At 40.2% G+C, this 26,298-nt stretch overlaps 1 protein-coding gene across 2 annotated transcripts in view; it reads right to left on the minus strand.

Annotated features, from left to right (window-relative positions):
• Window positions 1-26,298, minus strand: part of LOC132398137 (tetraspanin-7-like) — a 59,980-nt gene that overhangs the window by 18,054 nt on the left and 15,628 nt on the right. Inside the window, exons 2-3 of one of the 2 annotated variants that reach the window (XM_059977165.1) lie at window positions 8,916-9,104; window positions 1,037-1,111 (exon numbers count right to left, since the gene is read on the minus strand). In XM_059977165.1, coding sequence (XP_059833148.1) covers window positions 1,037-1,111; window positions 8,916-9,104 — 264 coding nt within the window. The remainder of the gene's footprint in view (window positions 1-1,036; window positions 1,112-8,915; window positions 9,105-26,298) is intronic. The other variant, XM_059977166.1, reaches the window with a different exon arrangement.

Raw genomic sequence — 26,298 nt, forward strand, 5'->3', positions numbered from 1 at the left:
ATTTAGGAACTCCCCAACCTCCTCCACCTCCAGGCACATGTTGTCTTCTTTATGCTTTAGCGGCCCCACCTTCATTCTTTCATCCTTCTGTTCTTCACATACTCATAGAACGCCTTGGGGTTCTCCGTAATCCTACATGCCAAGGCCGTCTCATGGCCCCTTCGAGCTCTCCTAAGTCCTTTCTTAAGCTCCTTTCTGGCTACCCTATATTTCTCATGAGCCCCTCCTGCTTCTTATATCTAACATATGCTTCCTTCTTCCTCTTGACAAGTTGCCTCACATCTTTCGTCAGCCACGGTTCCCTATTCCTACCATTTTTTCCTCATCTCAGTGAGACAAACCTATCCTGAACCCAGCACAAGTGGTCTCTAAACTTCATCCTCATTACTTCTGTGCTTTCACCCTTGAACATCTCTCACTAGTTCCTGCCTCATCCCTTCATATTTAACCCATAAAATTCTTTCCTTGAAAGTTTAAGTCCAAGATCACATGGCGGTTAAATGAAAATTGGCATTGAAAGTAATGTGAAGCATTACACTCCAAAAAACATTGTGTTTTCCCTTCAGACAACTTTAATACAAGCCCTCTTTTTATACAACTGGCAATAACACCAAATCTGCAACCATCAGTCAAGCTTGTTATTTTGTTGAATATGTTTGTTGCTTATGACAAAGCTTTCTCCATATGCAAAAGGAGCAAAGTTAGTTTTGCAAGTTCCATTGCTGAGATAATTCAGAATCTGGATTTGAGGTTCTGTCATTATCAAAAGTCCAGAACTACATTAGATTGGCCCTTCATCTAGAAGTCTTCAATGTTAACTACACCTTTTATTTATCTTCTTAAACCTATTCTGTACTGCTGTTGTTTCTCAGGTAGATCCTGAAAGCCTTGCTACTGTGTGTAACTGCAAAACGACAGAGTTCTGGCTGACCGTTTGAGAAAAGGATATCCCGTTACAAAGCCAAATTCCTTAATCTTGAAAATCAACTAATCAAATGCAGAAAATATTGGACATATGATGCAAAGTTGCTGTTACCTCATGCCGAAAGACAAATCCAGAAATTCCAGCTACTAGTTGTGCCAGGAAAAGTAGTGACAGGATCATTGCATACTAGGAGGAAGAAGATGAGGTTACTTCCATTTACATTAAGAAAAAAAAAGACATGACATTCATAGGTGTGTCTGCACAAGAATCTAGAAACAGCTGCACAACAAAATTTACTGGCATTCTCCCGAATGAGCTGCAGGTCATCCAGTTCCAGCTCCCTAACAGTGAGTAAGGAGCTCCAACTCCTTTGTAATGTAATGTGGATATGCTCAAAGTCAAAACCTTTAATTCTTTTGCAACAAAGTGTAAGAGAAAACATTCATAAAAGGGTACGTGAAAAAAATTGTTTAAATCACACGTGTACATTTGACTAAAAATGGCGCTGGAACATTAATGATATATTGATGACAAAAAATGTCAAGAAAAACAGCACAGGTGACCCAGGTTGAATTCCCGTAAGGATTTTGTATGTTTTCCTTGTAACCGTGTGGGTTTCCTCCGGCTGCTTCAGTTTCCTCCCGCACTTCAAAGACTTGCCGGTTTGTAGGCTAATTGGCCATTGTAAGTTGTCCCGTGATTAGATAGGATTAAACTGGGGGATTTTGGGCAGCATGGCCCAGAAGGCCAAGCGGGCCTACTTCACGCTGTGTGTCAGTAAATAATAAACAATAAATAAAGTGAAGATCACAAATAAAACAGCAAAAAAATGGTTAACTTCATAATAATTAGCTTAGATTGCATTTTAAATATCAATTTGGCACAATAGTTTTTTTAAGATATAAAGGAAGTGAAATTTTGAATTAAGGCAATAAAGATTCTTCCGAGGATTATAGCATGTTGATTAATATTGGAGAATGTTGGAAGAATTTAAAGATAGTAATACAAATTTAAAGTGCTTGTTACAAGGACTTTTAACCTTTAGTCAGTCTCACACATTCACAAAGCCTTCAAAGCCCAATATTTTGCAAGAATTGGCAATCTAACCTAAAATGAAGGATTTATTTACATTTGCCTAAGCAAGGACTGATTAGGGATAGTTAGCTCTGCTTTGTATCTGGGAAACAACATCTAATATTATGAAGGTTTATTTAAAGCGGTAACCAAGACAATTCATGAGGCAGGGCAATAAACATCTATATGGACTTAGTACGACCTTGATGAGATACTACATGGTAAACTGGGTCTGAAAGTGAGATCACAGAATTCAGGAAAAGCTAGCCAACTATATACAAAATTGGCTTCATGGATGGAGTCAGTATTGTAGCAGAGGCTTTGAATTGCTTACAATTCAGAAGAATTAAGTTATTTATTGAAAGAAAATTTTGAGGGTAGTGTAGGGCTATTTTTCCAGACTTGAGGTCACAAGGATTAGTATGGGGTCCCCTGCATGTCAAATATTACTGAATTGGTACCATTATTAAATTTGCTGGAAACAGCAAAATTGGCAGTGTAGTAAACAAGGAAGAAGGCTGTTTAAGGTTACAGTAGAATCTTGACATATGCCAAAGAAGAGCAGATAGAATTTAACTCCGACAAGTACAAAAAGATACATTTTGGGAAGTTACACCAAAGCAAGACTGGGCTTATACAGTAAATAGTCGGGTCCTGAGGACTGTGTTTAGAACAGAGACTAGTAGGTAGAAGTTTATAGCTTCCCAAAAGTGGAGACACAAATAGATAAAAATAGAACGAATGGAATAATTTCAAATGTTTGAAACAGTGAAAAGTGTAAATCTGCCAACAAAATGCACTTAGTCTCAGCTTGCTCCTGCCCCACTGAACTAATTTCTGCATACCTTGACACTGTTTCATCCCCGCTTGTTCAATCTCTTCCCGCCTACGTTAGTGACATTTCTCACACTTTGAATTTTAAAAAAATGATTTTAAGTTCCCTGGCCCCCACCGCCTTATTTTCACCATAGACGTCCAGTCCCTATATACCTCCATCCCCCACCGAGATGGTCTCGAACCTCTTCGCTTCTTTTTGGATTCCAGACCTAACCAATTCCCCTCTACCACCACTCTCCCCTGTCTAGCGGAATCAGTTCTTACTCTCAATAATTTCTCCTTTGGCTCCTCCCACTTTCTCCAAACCAAGGGTGTAGCTGTGGGCACCCGCATGGGTCCCAGTTATGCCTGCCTTTTTTTTTGGCTTTGTGGAACAGTCCATGTTCCAAATCTATACGGATATCTGTCCCCCTCTTTTCCTTCGCTACATCAACGACTGCATTGGCTCTACCTCCTGCACGCATGCTGAGCTCATCGACTTCATTAACTTTGCTTCCAACTTTCACCCTGCCTTCAAATTTACCTGGTCCACTTCCAAAGCCTCCCTCCCCTTTCTTGACCTTTCTGTGTCCATCTCTGGAGACGGCTTATCTACTGATGTCTACTATAAGCCTACAGACTCTCACAGCTACCTGGACTATTCCTCTTCCCACCCTGTCTCTTGCAAAAATGCTATCTCCTTCTCACAATTCCTCCGTCTCTGCCGCATCTGCTCTCAGGATGAGGCTTTTCATTCCAGGACAAAGGAGATGTCTTCCTTTTTTAAACAAAGGGGCTTCCCTTCTTCCACCATCAACTCTGACTTCAAACACATCTCTCCCATTTCCCGCACATCTGCTCTCACCCCATCCACCCGCCACCCCACTTGGGATAGGGTTCCCCTTGTCCTTACCTACCACCCCACCAGCCTCCAGGTCCAACGTATAATTCTCCGTAACTTCCGCCACCTCCAACGGGATCCCACTACCAAGCACATCTTTTCCTCCCCCCCCTTTCTGCTTTCTGCAGGGTTCGCTCCTTACACGACTCCCTTGTCCACTCATCCCCCCCATCCCTTCCCACCGATCTCCCTCCTGGCACTTATCCTTGTAAGCGGAACAAGTGCTACACCTGCCCTTACACTTCCTCCCTCACCACCATTCAGGGCCCCAGACAGTCCTTCCAGGTGAGGCGACACTACACCTGTGAGTCGGCTGGTGTGATATACTGAGTCCGGTGCTCCCGGTGTGGCCTTTTATATATTGGTGAGACCCGACGCAGACTGGGAGACCGTTTCGCTGAACACCTATGCTCGGTCTGCCAGAGAAAGCAGGATCTCCCACTGGCCACACATTTTCATTCCATGTCCCATTCCCATTCTGATATGTCTATCCATGGCCTCCTCTACTGTCAAGATGAAGCCACACTCAGGTTGGAGGAACAACACCTTATATACCGGCTGACTTCTCTAACTTCCGTTAATGCCCCTCCTCCCCTTCTTACCCCATCCCTGACATATTTAGTTGTTTGTTTTTTTCCCTCTCTCTGCGCCCATCACTCTGCCTGTTCTCCATCTCCCTCTGGTGCTCCCCCCCCTCCCTTTCTTTCTCCGGAGGCCTCCCGTCCCATGATCCTTTCTCTTCTCCAGCTCTGTATCACTTTCACCAATCACCTTTCCAGCTCTTAGCTTCATCCCACCCCCTCCGGTCTTCTATCATTTTGCATTTCCCCCTCCCCCCACTACTTTCAAATCTCTTAGTATTTTTCTCTTCAGTTAGTCCTGACGAAGGGTCTCGGCCCAAAACATCTCCTTATAGATGCTGCCTGGCCTGCTGTGTTCCACCAGCATTTTGTGTGTGTCACGTAGTCATCCAACTTGTTTTTGATTTCTTATCTATAAAGGGAACCTTTTTAGTAATTTAAATTCCCTAACATCAGCAGTGCAAGTGAACCACTCCTTCAACCAAATTCTAGGGTTGTTTAGGTCCCTGGACAGTGAGTAATAGTAAAAGGACAGGTGTTATAATGTCTTGTGGTTGTAGAGGTCTGTAAATAACAAAGGGAGTGGCTGGTGACAAAGTAGTAAAGAGACAGTATGCCGTTAAGGGCAAGACCCTTTACAATGTTGATGAGCAGAAGTATCTTGGGGTCCAAGTTGAATAGCTCCCTGAAAGTGGCTATACAAGTTGATAGGGTGGTCAAGAAAGCAAGTGGCATGCTTGCCTTCATTAGACAAAGCAATGATTTCAAAAGTCACCAAGTTATATTGCAGCTTTATAATATTCTAGTTTGGTTGCGTCTGGAATATTGTATACAGTCCTGGCCTCCTCACTATAAAGAGGGTGTCGATGCCTTGGAGAGGGTGCAGAAGGGTTTTACCAGGTTGTTGCCTGGATTAGAGGGCATGTGCTATAACAAGCAGTTGGACAAATGTTTTCTCTGCGATGGCAGAGGTCGAGGACAAATCTGATTGAGGTTTATAAGATTATGAGAGGCATAGGGTAGACAGGCAGCATCATTTTTCCCCCCAAGCGTTGAAATGTCTAACACAGAAAGATATCAGAGGGCATGCACTGAAGGTGAAAGAAAGGTAAATTCAAAAGGAGACAATGGCAAGTTTTAAAAATTGTAAACAGAGTGGTGGATGCCTGGAATACGCTGTCTGGGGTGGTGTAGAGGTACAAGCATTAAGGACTTCTAGAGACATAGATAGGCACATGAAAACGGAAGAATACAGATATTGTGTAGGCAGATTTATTTAGTTAGCCATTTAATTACTAATTTAATTTGGCACAACATTGTACATCAAAATTCTTCTTCTGTGCTGTACTGTTCCATGTTCTAGTTCGAGGAATTGACCCCTTCAGTATGTCAAAAGGGAAGGGAAATAGCATCAGCCGAACAAATCTCGTTAAAGGTGGTGGGAATTACAGAGGGTGACCTGCTGGATGTGAAGACTGGTGATGTACAAAAGGACACTATCCTTGTTCTATCACGAGATGCAGAGAAGAAATAAGGATAAAAGGAAACACCTGCTTGTAGCAGATATTCATGGCTAAAATATTGTTTCATTCCACCCCATTCACTCACAAACTGGCAGTCCTAAAAGATAACTAGATATGGACCACATATAACTTACAGCAAGGGAATTGTATACAGAAAGTAATCGTAATGCAAATTCTGTGCAACTGTAGGAAGCAGTAAAATATAGCCTATGTACTTGAAAAAAATTGAAGAGTGCTAGTCAAGTTGAAGTATGGAAAAGTATCATGGATTCCTGAAAGAAATAGACATAATGGAGAAAGAGGGGCAGGTATTAGTACAGAGAAAAAAAATCCTGGAAATAGTAGCAAAATCAAAGTTTAATATTATTAATAAAAAAAAATGAAGAGCAAGAGCAAGTTAAAAATGGGAATAAACTAGAGAGCTGCACAAATAGAAGACAGCTCGGTCACTACAGAATGAATAATGGAAATGGCATCGAAGCTCTCCGCTTCTTTTTGGATTCCAGACCTAACCAGTTCCCCTCTACCACCACTCTCCTCCGTCTAGCGGAATTAGTCTTTACTCTTAAAAATTTCTCCTTTGGTTCTTCCCACTTCCTCCAAACTAAAGGTTTAACCTTGGGCACCCGTGTGGGTCTCAGCCATGCATGCCTTTTTGTTGGCTTTGTGGAACAGTCTATGTTCCAAGCCTATACGGGTATCCGTCCCCCACTTTTCCTTCACCACATTGACGACTGCATTGGCGCTGCTTCCTGCACGCATGTTGAGCTCGTTGACTTCATTAACTTTGCCTCCAACTTTCACCCTGCCCTCAAATTTACCTAGTCCATTTCCAACAGCTCCCTCCCCTTTCTTGATCTTTCTGCCTCCATCTCTGGAGACGGCTTATCTACTGATGTCTACTATAAGCCTACAGACCCTCACAACTACCTGGACTATTCCTCTTCCCACCCTGTCTCTTGCAAAAATGGCACCCCCTTCTCGCAATTCCTCCGTCTCTGCCACATCTGCTCTCAGGATGAGGCTTTTCATTCCAGGACGGAGGAGATGTCTTCCTTTTTTAAAGAAAGGGACTTCCCTTCATCTACCATCAACTCTACTCTCAAATGCATCTCTCCCATTTCACGCACATCTGCTCTCACCCCATCCTCCAGCCACCCCGCTAGGGAGAGGGTTCCCCTTGTCCTCACCTACCACCCCACCAGTCTCCAGATCCAACATATAATTCTCTGAAGGGATCCCACCACCAAACACATCTTTCCCTCCCTCCCTCTTTCTGCTTCCCACAGGGATCGCTCCCTACACAACTCCCTTGTCCATTCGTCCACCCCATCCCTTCCCACCAATCTCCCTCCCAGCACTTACCCTTGGAAGTGGAAAAAGTGCTACCCTTGCCCTTACACTTCCTCCCTCACCACCATTCAGGGCCCCAGACAGTCCTTCCAGGTGAGGAGATATGTCACCTGTGAGTCAGCTGGTGTGATATACTGTCCGGTGCTCCCGGTGTGGCCTTTTATATATCGGTGAGACCCGACGCAGACTGTTTCCTCTCTATACAAAATGTAGCAACTCCTGGCAGGTGAATGCTTAATTAAGACAAGGAGAATTTTTTTTCTGATAGCTGTGTATCTTTGGGTTTCTCCAAATCATTTATGGGCACGTTCAAAACAGAGACAAATTTTTAGACAACGGGAAAACTCAAATATTGCAGGGAACTATGTTCAAATTCTGGTCACCTCATTATAGGAAGGATGTGGAAGCTATGGAGAGGGTGCAGAGGCGATTTACCAGGATGTTGCCTGGTTTGGAGAACAAGTCATATAAAGCAAGGTTAGCAGAGCTGGGACTTTTCTCTTTGAATGAGCGTAGAAGAATGAGAGGGGACGATAGAGGTCTACAAGTTTATGAGAGGCATAGATAGGGTGGATAGTCAGTACCTATTTCCCAGGGCACTAATAGCAAACACCAGAGGGCATACGTACAAAATTAAGGGAGGAAAGTTTATGGGAGACATCAGGGCTAAGTTGTTGTTGTTGTTTGTCTGTTTGGTGTTTCTTTTTTTAAAACACACAGAGGGTTGTGAGTGCCTGGAATGACTTGCCAGGGTGGAGGCTAAAACATTAGGGGTATTTAAGAGCCTCTTGGACAGGCACATGGTTGAAAGAAAAATGAAGGTTTATGGGGTAGTGTGGTTTTAGTACTTTTTTTTAAGGATTATATGGGTCGGCACAACATGGAGGGCTGAAGGGCCTGTACTATGCTGTAGTGTTCTATGGTTCTATGGAACAAAAGAGGCATTGTTGAGGCAAGATCAGTTTAGCCGTGATTTTACCAGAATGGAGGAATCTGTTCAAGTGGTCATCTGTCCTTTATATTCATTCAAAAAAAAATAAAGCATTTTTCTGCAATTATACAAAATTAGAAACTACACATTTAGTATATATTTTGACTGCTTTCCAAAAAGGAATGCATTTTCTTTAAAGACAAAATGAAGAATTACTAGTTCCTGAATTGACAGTAATTAGACCAGATGGTTTGGTTTGTCAGAGGGTAATAAGGACTTTGTTGTCATTGATTGGCTTTCTTGCTGCAATATTGAAGGCATTAATTGCACATGCAGAGCTAGATTATGCTTCAGAACGTAGACTAAGAGGTATTCTTTATTAAAGCACTATATCTCAAAAGATTGCTAGGAGAAAATTGCAACTTGAAGGATACTCTAGAACAGGGGTTTCCAACCTTTTCTATACCATGGACCCTTACCAATAACTGAGGTTGGGCACCGATGCTCCAGAACTTCAATATCTCAGAATAAACGGATCAATGTTTTAGGATGGTGGTGAGCTTTCCTAAAGAACTATCTATCAAAATTATATCAAGGGCGAGAACTGCTTGATTTTAGTCAACACAATTTTACATTTTGATAATGGAATAAGACAAATAAGCCATGATCTTTTATTGAATAGTAAAAACAGACTTGCATTCTTGCTGTTACAATTATGAACACTGTGCTTAACCTAATCTTCATTTATTTGAAAGCATATACCACTTCACTTGGAGCAAAAGCAACTAGACTTAAATTTAAAGAGACTTACTAGTTTTAACATCCAAGTACTGCCTCGACATGTTGCAAAGCAGCCAAAGAAACCAAATATGACAATGGCAGCACCAGTTCCAATGAGTACGTAGGGAGCATTCGTACTTTTTTCAGCAACAAATGCCAGGTAGTCTTCTAAACTTACTTTGCCCCATATTCCAACTGCTAAAAGGACAGTACCTGCAAACTGAGATGGAAAAAGGCAGAGATGAAAAACATTGGTCAGAATTGCACTCTTCAATAAGTTAGTTAAAATATTTACCCTGCCTAACTAAAAATTCAAAGTACTCTTGGAATTGACAGATCATTGCAATTAAGTAGTTATTTTATAAATCTCAATATATGCACTTATGGATATTAGCCAGTTTTACAAGATCATAAGACACAAGAACAGCATTGGGCTATCCAGTCCAACCCTCTCCAACCATTGTCCCGCTCAACACATTTTTCCGCCTTCTCCCCAATACCTTTGTAGCTCTGACTATGCAAGAACCAGTCAACCACTGCTTTAAACTTACCCAATGACTTGGCCTCCACAGCCATCTATGACAATGAATTCCATAGATTCACCATCCTTTGGCTAAAGAAATTCCTGACATTCATTTTAAATGGACATCCTTCTATAACATCCCTCTGGTCCTAGACTCCTCCACCATAGGAAATATCCTCTCCACATCCACTCTACCTAGGCGTTTCAATAGGTTTCAATGAGATCCCCTCCATTCTTCTGAACTCCAGCAAGTGCAGGCCTGGAGCCATCAAATGATCCTCATGTATTAAACACTTCATTTCCTGAATCATTCTGATGAACCTCCTTGGGACCCTAACCAAACCCTGAACATTTTTTTTAAAGGATGAGTGGCCCAAAACTGCTCACGATATTCCAAATGCTACCTGACAAATACCTTATAAAGCCTCAGCATCACATCCTTGCTTTTGTATTCTAGCCCTCTTGAAGTGAATGCTAACATTGATTTTGCCTTCCTTACCACCGACCCAACATGCAAGTTAACCTTCAGAGAATCCTGCATAAGGACTCCCAAATCCCTTTGCACTTGACTCTTGAATTTTCTCCCTTTTAGAAAACTGACTTTATTCCTTCTACCGAAGTGTACGACTATACACTTTTCTGCACTATATTCCATCTGCAACTTCTTTGTCCATTTTCCTAATCTAAGTCCTTCTGTAAAACCCCTGCTTCAACACTACCTGCTTCTCCACCTATCTTCATATTGTCCAAAAACTTGCCCAATAAGGTCCCCTTTATTCCCACCCAGCCTCTTGCCAGTCAGCCAATCTTCTATCAATGCTAATATCTTTCCTGTAATACCATGGGCTTTTACCTTGTTAAGCATCTTCATGTGTGAGACCTTGTCAAAGACCTTCTGAAAATCCAAGTAAATAACATCCACTGCCTGTAATTTCCTCCAAGGATACCAATAGATTTGTCAGGCAATATTTCCCCTTAAGGAAACCATTCAAACTTTGGCCTATTTTATTATGTGCAGCCAAGTAGCCAGAAACCTCATCATTAATAATGGACTCCAACATCTTCCCAACCACTGAAGTCAGGCTACCTGGCCCATAATTTCCTTTCTTCTGCCTCCCTCCCTTCTTCAAGAGTAGAATAATATTTGCAATTTTTCAGACCTCTGCAGCCATTCCAGAATCTAGAAAGATCATTACTAATACCTGCATAATCTCTTCAGCTACCTGCTTCAGAAACCTGCACTGTTGTCCATCTGGCCCAGGTGACTTATCTACCTTTAGTTTTCCCAAACACCTTCTTAGAAATAGCAACTATACTTATTTTTGTCCCAGATGCTCAAATTTCTGGCATACTACTAGTGTCTTCCACAACGAAGACTGACACAAAGCACTGATTAAGTTCTCCTGTCATTTCTTTGCCAACCCCCCCCCCCCCCGTTACTATCTGACCAGCGTCACTTTTCTGTGACTCAATATTCACTCTCATCTCCCTCTTACTCTTAAGATGTCTGAGAAAACATTTTTTTGTATAATCTTTATATTGTTGGCTCATGTTTCGTTCTGTTTTTAAAAAGCTTCCCATTCCTTTAATGTCCCACTAACGTTTGCTCTATTATATGCCATTTCTTTTGCTTTTATGTGTCTTTGACTTCCCTTGTCAGCCACAATGGCTCATCTTCCCATCAGAATACTACTACTTCTTTGGGATGTATCTATCCTTCACTGCTTCAAGATACTCCAGCTAATGATGGTCTATTGTCATCCCTGCTTGTGTCTCCTTCCAATCGACTTTGGCCAGCTCTTCTTTTCCCTGTACTCCACAAGACTTAGGAGCAGAATTAGGCTATTTGGCCCATCAAGTCTGCTTCACTATTCAATCATGGCTGATTATTTTTTCCCTCCTCAGCCACAGCCCCGGTCTTCTTCCCGTAACCTTTGATGCCATGTCCAATCAAGAACCTATCAATCTGCATGTGTTGCCCTTGAGGCATTTGTTTAGCTTTATTACATTTTCGCTTTAGTAATTCGTTTGTAATTATTTTCTAGTTAAAGTTAAGGTTGTTGAAAGTAAATTTGTTGTCTGTGATGTATTGCATCATGTGATGACGTCACACCCGGTTTTGCCGCGTCTTGTAGGAAAATACCTGTTTGGAGAAACAGGAAGTAGGGGGCTTGTGTGTGCAGGATCAGCGCGAGAAAAGTTTTTATTCTACGCACTAAGAAACATCATAGAAGCAACGCCGTATGCTTATAAGATAATCGATATGTTGAAGTAAAAATGTTAACGCTGATTCTGTTAAAAGTAATGACGGTTGATAAAGTTTATTCTTTTTACTATTGAAAGCGTTGCTGGATCGTTTGTGTGAAGTGTATTTAAAGCCAGTTGATGGCGTAGGTAGATTCTGACTGTATGTTGTACTTTAATGTAATATAGTTTGTTGCAGTTTTATTTTTACAAGTATTTATGATGTAAAGGCGATGCCAAGAAGGAAACAAATACTGTATATATTTTGTATTGTTTTATCAACAGTTTTCACCACACCTTAATTTGGAAGAATGAGCAGTAAATGGTTAATCTTACTGCGATCGTGCCCTCACTGACTACTGTTTACCTAGGAGTTTAGTTCAGAGTTTTTACACCTGCACGAGAACACTGCAGTGAAAAGGCAGCATTACCAGGTGTTTCAACAAGTGGTACGATGGCATCGCGATCCAGTGTCAAGTCGTTGCCATCCAACGCCAGGAGCAGTAGGGCATCAACAAATAAGGCTGGCCAAGCAAGAGCTAAAGCAGAAACCGCCACGGTGTGAGCGTTGTACGCTGAACAGGAAGCAAAATTGAGAATGGAAAAGGCTGCCAGAGAAGCCGAAAACCAGTTGGAAAGGGCAAGGATAGAAGCAGAGTTAGAAGTGCTGACGCTATGCCGAGAAGCCGAAGCTGCGAGGGTGGAAGCAGAAATATTAGAAAACGCTGAAGAAATGCACGTTCTAGATGAAGTAAAATCTACTTCAGAAAGAACCAGATTGGAACGCACTAGCAACTACATCCGATCTCAAATGGACCTGAAGATTCGTTCTTCCTCTCCATACTTATATGCTAACGTCTCATTTCATGAGGAGTCAAAGAGAGGTCCAATTGCATCGCATCCATCTGAGGAAGACAATTTACCCTTGCAACTCCACGATGAACTCAAGAATGAAAGGGCTGACGACAAATACTTCTCGACACCAAACTTACCAGATTTGGCAGGAGATGAGGCAAAGGCTGAAGTCAGACCAGCAAATCCCATAAAGAACGTAGACACTCAGTCATATGCCTGCCAACATATTCTCCCAGCCAGCATGCCACTTGTAGTTGAACCCATGGCACAGTATTTAGCACGACGACATCTCATCACTTCAGGACTATACCAGTTTGACGATAAGCCAGAAAATTATTGTGCATGGTACTCCTCATTCGCCAACACTACCGGCAGAGTCCAGCTCGAAGCAACCCAAGAGTTGGATCTTATGACGAAATGGCTGGTAAAAGAATCATGCGAACAGGTGAGACGCATACTTTCGGTGTACATCAACAACCCCAAGCTAGCCTTACGCAAAGCAAGGGAGAGACTTTGGAAGTGCTATGCGGCCCCTGAAATTATTGAAACGGCACTATTTTGATGGCTGGAAAATTTTCCTAGGGTGTTAGCCAAGGACCACACTAAATTAAGGGAATCCAGATTTACTCATGGAGATTGAAGGCGCTAAAGAAGATGGCTATTTAAGTGGCCTGTCATATCTAGATACTTCATACGGAATTAGACCAATCGTGGACAAACTTCCATTTGGGCTGCAGGAGAGGTCGGTGTCTGTTGGCTCAGAGTACAAGGAAGAGAACGGTGGTCGACTTCCTCCCTTTAAGTATTTCGCTAGGTTTGTGTGCAAGGAGGCAAAGAAGCGAACCGACCCTAGCTTCATCAGTCAAGTTAGCAGTACAATTCACACCAAGCTAGTCGAACCCACTTCGAATAATTTTAACATCAATAAACCTGTCTTGGTGCGTAAGACTGAAGTCTCCACAACTAACAATGACCCTAGCAAGAATTGTCCAAGAATTGCACAACAAATCCCACCCCCTCAAAAAATGCAAAACATTTAGAAAAAACCCTTTGAGGAGAGAATGGCCCTTCTCAAGGAGAAAAAAAATGTTTTAAATGCTGTTTCTTTACCTCTCACCTTGCTAGAGAGTGTACGATCCCCGTGAAGTGCTCGGAATGTAACAGCACTAATCATGATGGGGCCATGCATCCCGGCCTGTTACTGCAAACAGGCCAAGCTCCTTCACCCTCACAAGAGGATGGCGGAGAGCGAAAGGATTACTCCAAGACAACTGTTGTCAGCTCGAGCTGCACAGAAGTTTGCAGTCAAGGTCAGTCAAGCTGTTCTTGCTCAAAGATCTGCCTCACTAAGATATACCCTAAGGGAACCAAAGACAAGGCCATCAAAGCCTATGTAATTCTGGACGACCAGAGCAATCGCTCACTGGTCAGACCAGTGTTCTTCGACTTGTTCAACGTAGAGAGTAATCAGTTCCCATACTACCTTAGAACGTGCTCTGGCAGCGTGGAAGTATATGGCAGCAAGGCAGAAGGCTTCCAGCTCGAGTCCCTGGATGATAAAGTTGTCATCTGTCTCCCTCCACTCTTAAGAGTGCAATGAAATTTTGAATAACCGCACCGAGATCCTGACTCCAAGCGCTGGGTGACACCAGCCACATCTCCACCACATCGCCAAGCACATCCCAGAACTGGATCCAAAAGCAGAAATACTCCTGCTACTCGGAAGAGACGTTCTCAGGGTGCACAAGGTCAGGTAGCAGGTCAATGGACCACACGATGCCCCCTTTGCCCAACGCCTGGATCTGGGCTGGATGGTGATAACAGAGGTGTGCCTTGGCAATGTACACAAACCGACAGTTAACAGACTCAAGACTAACGTGCTAGAGAGTAGCCGTCATTCAATTTTTCAACCCTGCACAAGCTTCATGTGTATCAAGGAAGCACGACAAGGCTTTAACGGGTGTAGTAAAGTAACCGAGGAGACACTGGGACAGTCAGTCTTTGCTCAAAATGAGCATGATAATAAGCTTGCTCCACCAGCAGAAAAAACTCAAATGAGCGAGACATTTGAGCTGATCGAACCTGAAAGAGACTTGGAAATTCAGCCGCAAATACATACAGGAGTCATCTACCTGGAAGAATTAATACGTACCACTGAACGTTTTCAGCGATTCTCCACTTAGAATTCCTTAGTGAGAGGACTTGTGTTCCTCATTCACATGGCCAGATCCCACAAACGTTCATCCCAAAATAGTAAATGCAAGGGATGGCACAAATGTGACTTACCTCGCACTGTGGATGAATTGGCCCAGGCAAAGGACGTCATCCTTAAAGCAACTCAAAGAGCCGCTTTTGCAAGGGAGCTTTCAGTCCTCCAAGCTAATAAACCAATACCAAAGGACAGCCCTTTGAAGAAACTCAACCCAATCCTGAAGAACGATCTCATTTACATTGGAGGCCGGTTAATACACTCTCACTTTCAGCTGCAGAAAAGAGCCCAGTAATCCTGCCCAAAGACAGCCATGTGTCCTTACTGCTCACTCACCATCACCATGAACAGGTAAGGCATCAGGGCAATCACCTGACAGAGGGAGCAATCAGGGCAGCGGGACTGTGGATCTTGGGAGGCAAAACACTGATCAATTCAGTACTCCACAGATGTGTAACCTGCAGGAAACTGCGAGGGAAGCTGGAAGCTCATCATATGGTGGACCTCCCACCAGAACGCCTCGAAGCCTGCCCTCCTTTTACATATGTGGGGCTCGACGTATTTGGTCCCTGGACTATCACTACGAGACACACCAGAGGAGGACAAGCAGAGAGCAAGCGGTGGGCCATCATGTTCAACTGCATGAGTTCAAGAGCGGTACACATTGAGGTCATTGAATCTTTGGATACATCCAGCTGCATTAATGCTCTCAGACGCTTCTTTGCACTAAGAGGCCCTGCAAAACAGTTAAGGTCTGATTGCGGCGCGAACTTTGTTGGAACGTCCAAGGAGCTTGGGATGGACAAAACAGTGCAAAGGTACCTCAGTGACCAGGGATGCAACTGGGAATTCAACACACCACATGCTTCTCACATGGGAGGCTCATGGGAGCAGATGATTGGTATCGCCACAAGGATCCTTGATTCAATGTTTTTGCAGCAACGCACCCGACTGACCCACGAAATACTGTGCACACTTATGGCAGAGGTCCCAGCTATTATAAATGCACAACCACTCCTACCTGTGTCTTCTAACCCGGAAAACCCCTTCATACTCTCGCCATCAATGCTCCTTACGCAGAAGGCAGGAGTTCCCCCTCCACCTGGGGACTTCTCAGATAAGGATTTGTACACAAAGCAATGGAGACAGGTTCAGGCTCTCGCAAATCAGTTCTGGTCTCGTTGAAGACGTGAGTATCTACCTTTGTTGCAACACAGCCAAGAGTGGAAAGAACCTTGCAGGAATCTTTAAGCTGGAGATTTAGTCCTGCTCAGGGACAAGCAGATCGCCCGCAACTGCTGGCCAATGGCCACAATCACTGCCACATTCCCTGGTAGGGATGAACATGTCAGGAAAGTTGAGTTGAAAACTTCTGACCAAGGTGATGTGAAAACTTACCAAAGGCCAGTTGCAGAAGTCGTTCTATCTACCTAAAGACTGCTCTAGAGACTAAAGTTTTGTATTAAGTTCATAGTGACCTTACAAAGTGTGTTGTCCTTAAGGCATTTGTTTAGCTTTATTACATTTTCGCTTTAGTAATTTGTTTGTAATTATTTTCTAGTTAAAATTAAGGTTGTTGAAAGTAAATTCGTTGTCTGTGATGTATTGCGGCATGTGATGACGTCACACCCGGTTTCGCCGTGTCTTGTGGGAAACTACCGGTTTGGAGAAACGGTAAGGAGGAGGCTTGTGAGTGCAGGTTCAGCGCGAGAAAAGTTTTTATTTTACGGACTAAGAAACATCATAGAACCAACGCCGCAAGTTATTTATTTATTTATTAAATTTTAGGAAATTACAAAGAATAAATGTGATGATAAAATAGTGAGAAAAATAATATCCCCCCCCCCTTCCTCAACCCTTATCTAAAGAAAGAAAGAAAAAGAGAAAGATTGCCTGGATATCGGAGGATCCTCACATGCTCCATTGGAGTTCAAAATAATTTTATTATTTATTTTTACTTTCCCCAATTACTTTATAATTTTATCTTCAAAGGACCTATGTATTTAATCCTATCTTTTGTAAGTATGGGAGCCAAATTTTCAAAAATATATCATATTCATTTCTTAGATTGTATGTAATTTTTTCATGGAATACAACTATATATTTCATTATTCCAACAACCCATAGTTAAATATATATCAGATTTCCAAGTAACTGCAATAACTTTTTTGGCTACTGCCAATGCAATTTTTATAAATTTTTTCTGATACTTATTCAATTTAAGTTTCGGTATTGTCTCTTCAATGTCTCCTAATAAAAATAATACTGGACTATGTGGGAGTTGTACTCCAGTAATTTGTTCCAATGAAAGTCTTAGATTTATCCAAAATGGTTGAATTTTAAAACAAGACCAAGTAGAAGTACCGATTTCTTGATTACATCGAAAACATTGGTCGACATATTTGAATTTAATCTATTTATTTTCTGTGGTGTTATATATAATTGATGTAAAAAAATTATATTGTATTAATCTAAGTCGAACATTTATTGTATTTCTCATACTATCAGAACATAATCTTGACCAATTTTTTCCATCAATTTTAGCATTCAAATCAGATTCCTATTTTTGTCTTGATTTATGAATTCCTGATTTAATTGTCTGTTTTTGAATCAAATTATACATACAAGATGTAAATTTTTTAATTTTTCCTTTTTGAATTAATGTTTCTATTTCACTAGGTTTTGGCATCAACATTGTTTGTCCCAGCTTTTCTCGTAAATAAGCCTTTAATTGCAAATAACAGAAAAGAATGTTATTTGATATTTTATATTTATTTTTTAATTGATCAAACGACATCAGTATACCTCCTTCAAAACAATCACCTATATATTTAATCCCCCTTTGGAACCAATTAGTAAAAGTTTATTATCCATTGTAAAAGGAATAAGCCTATTTTGAATTAAAGTTCTTTTTGCTAATGAAGATTTCTTTATCTCATCGTCCATATTTACCTTATTCCATAAATCAATCAAGTGGCTTAATATAGGAGATTCTTTTTTTTCCCATATCCATTTGGATTCCCATTTATATATAAAATCTTCCGGTATGTTTTCTCCTATCTTTTCTAATTCTATTCTAATCCATGCCTGTTTTTCTTCATCAAAAAAAGATGCAATAAATAAGTTGATTTGCTTTATAATAATTCTTAAAATTTGGAAGTTGTAACCCTCTTAAATCAAATTTACATGTCAATTTTTCTAATGATATTCTTGACATCTTTCCTTTCCAAAGAAATTTCCTTACATATTTATTCAGTTCTTGAAAAAACTTCTGAGGTAATTGTATTGATAAAGTTTGGAATAAATATTGCAATCTAGGAAATATATTCATTTTTACAGCATTAACTCTACCTATTAATGTTATTGGTAACATCAACCATTTATCAAGATCCTCATTTTTTTAATAATGGCAAATAATTTTGTTTATATAAATTTTTTACATCATTATCAACTCTAATACCTAAATACTTTATCCCATTTATTGACCTTCAAAATTGAGTTACTAATCGACATTGATTATAATTTCCTTTGGTAAGGGGTAAAATTTCACTTTAATCCCAATTTACTTTATACCCTGATACTTTCCCATATTCTTCCAATCTAAAAGATAATCTTTGCAAAGATTGCAATGGGTTTGTTAAATAAATGAAAACATCATCAGCAAATAAATTAATCTTATATTCTTCTTGATTAACTCTAAAGCCCCCAATGTCTGAATCTGTTCTAATTAATTCAGCTAATGGTTCTATTGCCAGGTGATAATGGGCAGCCTTGTCTAGTTGACCTCGTTAGGCAAAATGGTGTTGAAATCTGACCATTTGTAACTACTTTAGCTTGAGGATTAGTATTTAAGGTTTTAATCCATTGTATAAAAGACTTTCCGAGCTCATATATTTCCAATACCTTAAATAAAAAATCCCATTCCAATCTATCAAATGCTTTTTCTGCATCCAAACCAACTGCCACACTCATTTCCTCTCTTTTTTGTGCCAAATGAATTATACTAAATAACCGGGTTATATTATCCATTGATTGTTTTTAATAAAACCTGTTTGATCCATATGTATTAATTTTGGTAAATATTTAGATATTCTATTAGATAACATTTTTGCTATTATTTTATAATCTGTATTCAACAAAGAAATAGGCCTATATGACGTTGGTTTTAAAGGATCTCTATCTTTATTTGGCAATACAGTTATGATCACTGTTAAAAAAGATTGTGGGAGTTTATGCATTCTTTCCACTTGATATATTAATTCCATAAAAGGAGGAATTAATAAATCTTTAAATTTTTTATAAAATTCAGGAGGAAAACCATCTCCTGGGGATTTATTACTCTGAAGTGATCCTAAAGCTTCTTCAACCTCTTTTAATGTAAAGGGCACAACTAATCCTTTCTGTTCTTCCGAATTCAATTTTGGAATGGTTATTTGTGATAAAAATTTATCTATCTCAGCAATCTTATTTTGTGATTCTGATTGATATAGTTCAGTATAACATTTTTTAAGTTTCATTAATTTCTAAAGGTTTATAAGTAACCTTATTTACACTTGTTCTAATTGCATTTATTGTTTTAGAAGCCTGTTCTGTTTTCAACTGCCAAGCAAGAATTTTATGTGATCTTTCACCTAATTCGTAATATTTCTGTTTAGTTCTCATAATTACTTTTTCTGTACGATATGTCTGGAGTATATTATATTGTAGTTTTTTTATGAACAAGTTGTCTTCGTTTTTCTTCTGTCATATATCTTTGAGATTCTTTTTCTAACCTTATAATTTCTTTTTCCAATTGATCTATTGCTGCCATGTATTCCTTAATTTTAGATGCATAACTTATAATCTGACCCCTTAAATATGCTTTCATCGCTTCCCATAATACAATTTTATCCTCAACTGAATGTAAATTTGTATCAAAAAAAAATTGAATCTGTTTTTTCATAAAATCACAAAAATCTTGACTTTAATAAAATTGAATTAAATCTCCATCCATAAATCGATTCCTCCTTATCCATCATTATCATTGTCATTATCCAGGGGGAATGATCTGACAGTATTCTTGCTTTATATTCCACACTTTTCACTCTATCCTGAATATTTTTTGATAATAAAATCAATCCTTGAGTAAGTTTTATGTCTATTTGAATAAAATGAATAATCTCTTTGGATTAATTTTTCTCCATATATCAATCAGGTTTAAATCTTTCATTAATGATAAAGTTAGTTTTATTACTTTTGATTTTGTAGCAACTTTAGTTGACCTATCCAAAACTGGATCTAAACAAAAATTAAAATCTCCACGTATTAATATTTTATCATGTGCATCAGCAAAGTTCAAAAAAACTTCTTGTATGAATTTTGCATCATTTTCATTTGGTGCATAAATGTTCATAAAGTCCATAATTCTGAAAAAATTTGACAATTATAATCACACATCTCCCCACAGAATCAATTATTACATTTTGTATTTTAATTGGTAAAGATTTATTAACCAAAATTGCAACTCCTCTCGATTTTGAATTAAATGAAGCTGCAATGACATTTCCAACCCAATCCCTCTTTAATTTCTTATGTTGTGTTTCTCTTAAATGTGTTTCTTGTAAAAAAGCTACATCTCCTTTCATTTTCTTAATATATGTTAAAACTCTTTTTCTTTTCACAGGTCCATTAATTCCATTAACATTAAAACTTTAAAAATTAAGTAAATTAATCATTCATAATACCTTGGGAACTCTTTAAAATTCTCCATGTTGCTATGAGTTTCTCCCCAACCACCCAGGCAAAAAAGAAAAATAGAAGATAACTAATATATAAGAAAAAAAAGTACCCCCCCCCCCACTAATGTTGCGAATAAAAAGAACACAACATTATCCACCCCCCCATTTTACCGGTCATGGCAATCACCATGATTGTATACATGAAACTCGCAGCCATCGATCAGGAGCTCCTCCAGCTCCCCCTCAAAAAAAAGAAAATATATTAGTGAAGAAAAAAAAATTAATGTCCCTACTTCCAATTAATACTCCTCAACTATTTGTTTTATAATTGCCTGTCAAGTCCAACCTTGTTTCAGTCTTCATCATTAGTCCATTTCATTTCTATAATTCTTTACTCCTCTTTGTGAACATCAGGTAATTCTTGTACAATTTTCTCTGCTTTCCAGTAGTCAACGAAAAATCTTCTTTCTTCGTTATCCAGGAAAATGATCAATTTTGCTGGGTAGCTCAATAAAAATCAATAGTCCTTTTCCCATAAAGATTTTTTCACTGGATTAAATTCCTTCCGCCTCTTCAGAAGATCGTAACTTATGTCTGGATAAAAAAAACCTCTTTTCCCTTCTATTATCAATGGCCCATTTCTCTTTTTAGCACCTTGAGTAGCTGCCTTCAAGATCATTTCTTTATCTTGGTACCTTAAGCATTTTACCAAAATTGATCTTGCTGAGGTCTTGGTCTTAAAGCTCTGTATGCTCTTTCAATTACTTGGCTTCCTTCTTTCATTTCCAAAATTTTCAGAATCCATTCTTGAAAGAATTTTATTGGATTTTCTCCCTCTGTACCTTCCATAAGACCAACAATTTTGATATTATTTCGTCTACTAGTATTTTCAAGCGTATCTATTTTTTTTCAACATCCGTTTTCTTTCTATTGTCCAGGCAAGATTATTGTTTTCTATCTTATCTATCCTTTCAGTGTTTTCTTCCATTTTTACTTCCATCTCTTTAACTTTATTATCCATCTTCTTTTGTTTTTCCACCACATTATCGAGTGTATCCTGCATCCTTCTTCTAGCTTTTAATTCATTCATAATGTATATCAGGACATCTTTTATATCTCCTTTAATCTCCTCCTTCTTTTCCTCTTCTTCTTCCTCTGAATTTCCCAAAGAGTCTGATTCCACTTCCAATTCACTTCCAATTTCACTTCCAGCCGTAGTTGGGATTTGTAGTTTTGTTAATATCTGTTCATGCATATTTGTTTCTTTGCACATGTGTTGTTCTTGCCGATTCTTCTTGGAGACCGCCGACATTGCTGCAATTTCCTGTCCCGCATCATCAGAAGTGCCATGCACTTCGCTGGGAGGAGATCCAACTTGAGTCCGAGGCTTTGCCGAGACGGTTAGGCCTTTTTCCCCGCCGATTTGTGCAGTCTTTGAAGTAGTAGCTTTCTTCTGTTTCGGTTTAGGAGCAATATCAAAAGATAATCCCGAGTTACTTATAAATAGTTTCTAATAGATATTTGTTAACTCTTCCTCATTTAAACTCTATTTCATTACTTATTACGAGGGAGCTGGATTCCCAACGTCTCAATCCTACGTCATCACGTGACGCCCCCCCCCACCCCAGCAAGGCCCCAATGCCATAAGTTTATAAGATAATCGATATGTTGAAGTAAAAATGTTAACGCTGATTCTGTTAAAAGTAATGACGGTTGATAAAGTTTATTGTCTTGTGCTATTGAAAGCGTTGCTGGATCGTTTGTGTGAAGTGTATTTAAAGCCTGTTGATGGTGTAGATAGATTCTGACTATGTTGTACTTTAATGTAATATAATTTGTTGTAGTTTTACTTTTACAAGTATTTATGATGTAAATGCGATGCCAAGAAGGAAACAAATACTGTATATATTTTGTATTGTTTTATCAACAGTTTTCACCATACGTTAATGTGGAAGAGTGAACAGTAGACAGTTAATCTTACTGTGATCGTGCCCTCATTGACTACAGTTTACCTAGGTGTTTAGTTCAGAGTTTTTACACCTGCACGAGAACACTATACTGCACCTTAAATACACCCAATGACCTGGCCTCCACAGCTGCCTGTAATACTAAAACAAATATATATATAAAAAACTTTAGCTTCTCCCTCTAAAACTGAAGGGTGAATTATATAATATTAAGATCACCATTTCCTAAGTGTTTCCTTACCTTACCGAAGTGCTCCCTTATCAAATTTGGTTCATTACAAACAGTAGCCAATCCAGAATGCCTTTCCCCTAGTGGACTCAATCACAAGCTGCTCTAAAAAGCCATCTTGCAGGCATTCTACAAATTCCCTCTCTTGGGATCCAGCACTCAGCTGATTCTCCCAATCTACCTGCATGACTATTATAGCATTGCCCTTTTTACATGCTTTTTCTTTCTCCTGTTGTAACTTGTACTCCACATCCTGGCTACTGTTTGGAGGCCTGTATATTCAGATTCAGATTATTGTCATTTAGAAATCACAAATGCAATGAAATTAAAAAATGAGACAACGTTCCCCCAGAATGATATCACAAAAGCACATGACAAAACAGACTACACCAGAAAATCCACGTAACGTTTGGCAATCCCCAATCCAGAGTCCGGAGAGGCTGCTGCATATTAATATTGCGCTACCATCTAGCATGTTCCTCAGAAAGGAGCTCCAAACCCACCAGACAAAAACAAGACCAAAAACTAAAGCTACAAGAACTGCACAAAACCACATAGTTACAACATATAGTTACAACAGTGCAAGCAATAGCATAATTGATAAAAAAACAGACTATGGGCACAGTAAAAATAGTCCAAGATGTTAAAGGACTGTAAGTTCAAAAGAAATCACCACAGTTTCCACAAGTCCCCAGGGTCCCAACAGACTCGCCACCCCACACCGGCGGCAGAAGGGAATACCCCCGCTATGGCACCGCCCAACTCAGCCTTGCAGACGCAGCACACACCGAAAGCGACCCGAGTCCATCGAACCTCCGAGCCGACGACCATCCCCTTCAGCACAGCTTCTCTGAGCACCATCCTCTGTCGAGTGTATTAAGATGGCCCACCAACGTGACCCTGAGGACTGGGGGCCTGTTCTTCCCAGCAGAGTCCTGGACCTCACAGCAGCAGCAACGAAGAAGATCTTCCTGGAATTTCCCGATGTTTCTCTGTGCTTCCACGTCCGTTTTCAATCGATTGTGATTGCGCACGGCACCCCACTTCATAAATAACAGATAATCAGTTCCTGAGTGGCCGCTGCAAGCTACGTTGCACCGCCATCTTGGATCATTTGACTTCCATCAGGGTCTTTTTACCCTTGCAGTTTCTTAACTCTACCCACAAGGGTTCCAGATCTTCTAATCCCATGTCACCTCTTTCTATGAATTTGATTTCACTTTTTACCAACAGAGCCAACCCATCCCTGTCTGCCTGCCTGTCCTTTAGACACAATGTATATCCTTGGACATTAAGCTCCCACCTATGATCTTCTTTCACCTATGACTCTGTGATGCCCACAGAATCAAAACTGCCAATTTCTAACCATCCTACAAAATCTGCCTTATTCTATTTACTGTGTGCATTCAAATATAACAACTTCAGTCCTGTATTCATTACCCTTTTCACCCTATCATCTGCCTGTCCTTCCTCAGTCTCACTGCACATTGCACCTACGTGTATACCAACTGCTCCATTCTAAGCTCCATCACTCCAGTTCCCACCCCCTTGACAGATTAGTTTAAACCCTTCCCAACAGCTCTACCAACCTGCCTGAAAGGATATTCGTGCCCCTCCAGTTCAAGTGTAACCCAGCCTTTCTCTACAGGTCATACCTTTCCCAGAAAAGGTCCCCAACAATTCAGAAATCTGAAGCCCTGCCCCAATTCCCCAGCCACATATTCATCTGCCAGATAATCCTATTCTTACCCTCACTTGCATGTGGCACAGGCAGCAATCCACTGATTACACCCTTGAGGTCCTGCTTTTCAGCTTTCTACCCAACTCCCTATATTCTCTCTTATGTGTGGACACAGCTTCATCTATTAATGCATCCTAGAACAAGGGGAAAAAATCAGCTGTTTTACTTTTAAAATATTGACCACATTGTCATGGATTAGATTAAAAGCAGAGAAAAATACTTTTTAGTTTATTTGTTTACCCCAAACACAAATGTAATCTTTTAGCAATTAAAAAGGATTATAGACAATAGACAGTAGGTGCAGGAATAGGCCATTCGGCCCTTCTAGCCAGTACCACCATTCACTGTGATCATGGCTGATCATACACAATCAGTACCCTGTTCCTGCCCTCTCCCCATATCCTTTGACCCCGCTATCTATAAGAGCTCTATCTAACTCTCTCTTGAATGCATCCAGAGACTTGGCCTCCACTGCCTTCTGGGGCAGAGCATTCAACATATCCACACTCTCTGGGTGAAAAAGTTTTTCTGCATCTCTGTTCTAAATGGCCTACCCCTTATTTTTAACCTGTGGCCTCTAGTTCTGGACTCACCCATCAGCAGGAACATGCTTCCTGCCTCTAGCATGTCCAATCCCTTAATAATCTTATATGTTTCAATCAGATCCCCTCTCATCCTTCTAAATTCCAGTGTATACAAGCCCAGTCGCTCCAATCTTTCAACATATGACAGTCCCGCCATTCCAGGAATTAACCTTGTGAACCTACGCTGCACTCCCTCAACAGCAAGAATATCCTTCCTCAAATTTGGAGACCAAAATTGCACACAATACTCCAGGTGGGGTCTCACCAAGGCCCTGTACAGCCGCAGAAGGACCTCTTTACTCGTATACACAACTCCTCTTGTTATAAAGGCAAGCATACCATTAGCTTTCTTCACTGCCTGCTGTACCTGCATGCTTGCTTTCATTGACTGATGTACGAGAACACCTGGATCTCGTTGTACTTCCCCTTTTCCTAACTTGACACCATTCAGATAGTAATCTGCCTTCCTGTTCTTGCCACCAAAGTGGATAACCTCACATTTATCCACATTAAACTGCATCTGCCATACATTTGCCCACTCACCCAACCTGTCCAAGTCACCCTGCATTCTCATAACATCCTCCTGACATTTCACACTGCCACCCAACTTTGTGTCATCAGCAAATTTGCTGATGTTACTTTTAATCCCTTCATCTAAATCATTAATGTATATAGTAAACAGCTGCGGTCCCAGCACTGAACCTTGCGGTACCCCACTGGTCACAGCCTGCCATTCTGAAAGGGACCCGTTAATCGCTACTCTGTTTCCTGTCAGCCAGCCAATTTTCAATCCATGTCAGTACTTTGCCCCCAATACCATGGATTAAGGTTTAAGGATTAAACCTTAAAAAGAGATTTGGAAGTCAAAAAGGAATTCTTGAAACTTGATGTTAAGAAATCTGTCCTGCAACACCGCTCGCTGTTGCTCATCTAAACTTTTAGATCTGACACTAAATTATAAAAGATAACAAAACAGTGTAAATAGAATAGAGTGTCCTGACGAACGGTCTCTGCCCGAAACGTCGACAGTGCTTCTCCTTATAGATGTTGCCTGGCCTGCTGTGTTCCTCCAGCATTTTGTGTATGTTGGGAGAGTGTCTTTTTACCATTTTCCTTCAGTTCCCAGGGTACAGACAATCCTTAACAGTCAACATGATTTACATTGTACTATTATTTACTACACCAAACACTTTAATAACAAAATAACATAAAGAGGAAAACAAATCACACCAGCAATCAGACTCAACTATGGATATAGGGTGTAGTGTTTGAAGCAGTTTCTAGTTCAATGAGGCCTGACTACAACATACCAGGCTTTCTACATGCTAGCATCATCTTAACAGTG

Source organism: Hypanus sabinus, chromosome 8 (genome assembly GCF_030144855.1).
Source record: "Hypanus sabinus isolate sHypSab1 chromosome 8, sHypSab1.hap1, whole genome shotgun sequence".
In the NCBI taxonomy this organism is placed as follows: Eukaryota; Metazoa; Chordata; class Chondrichthyes; order Myliobatiformes; family Dasyatidae; genus Hypanus; species Hypanus sabinus.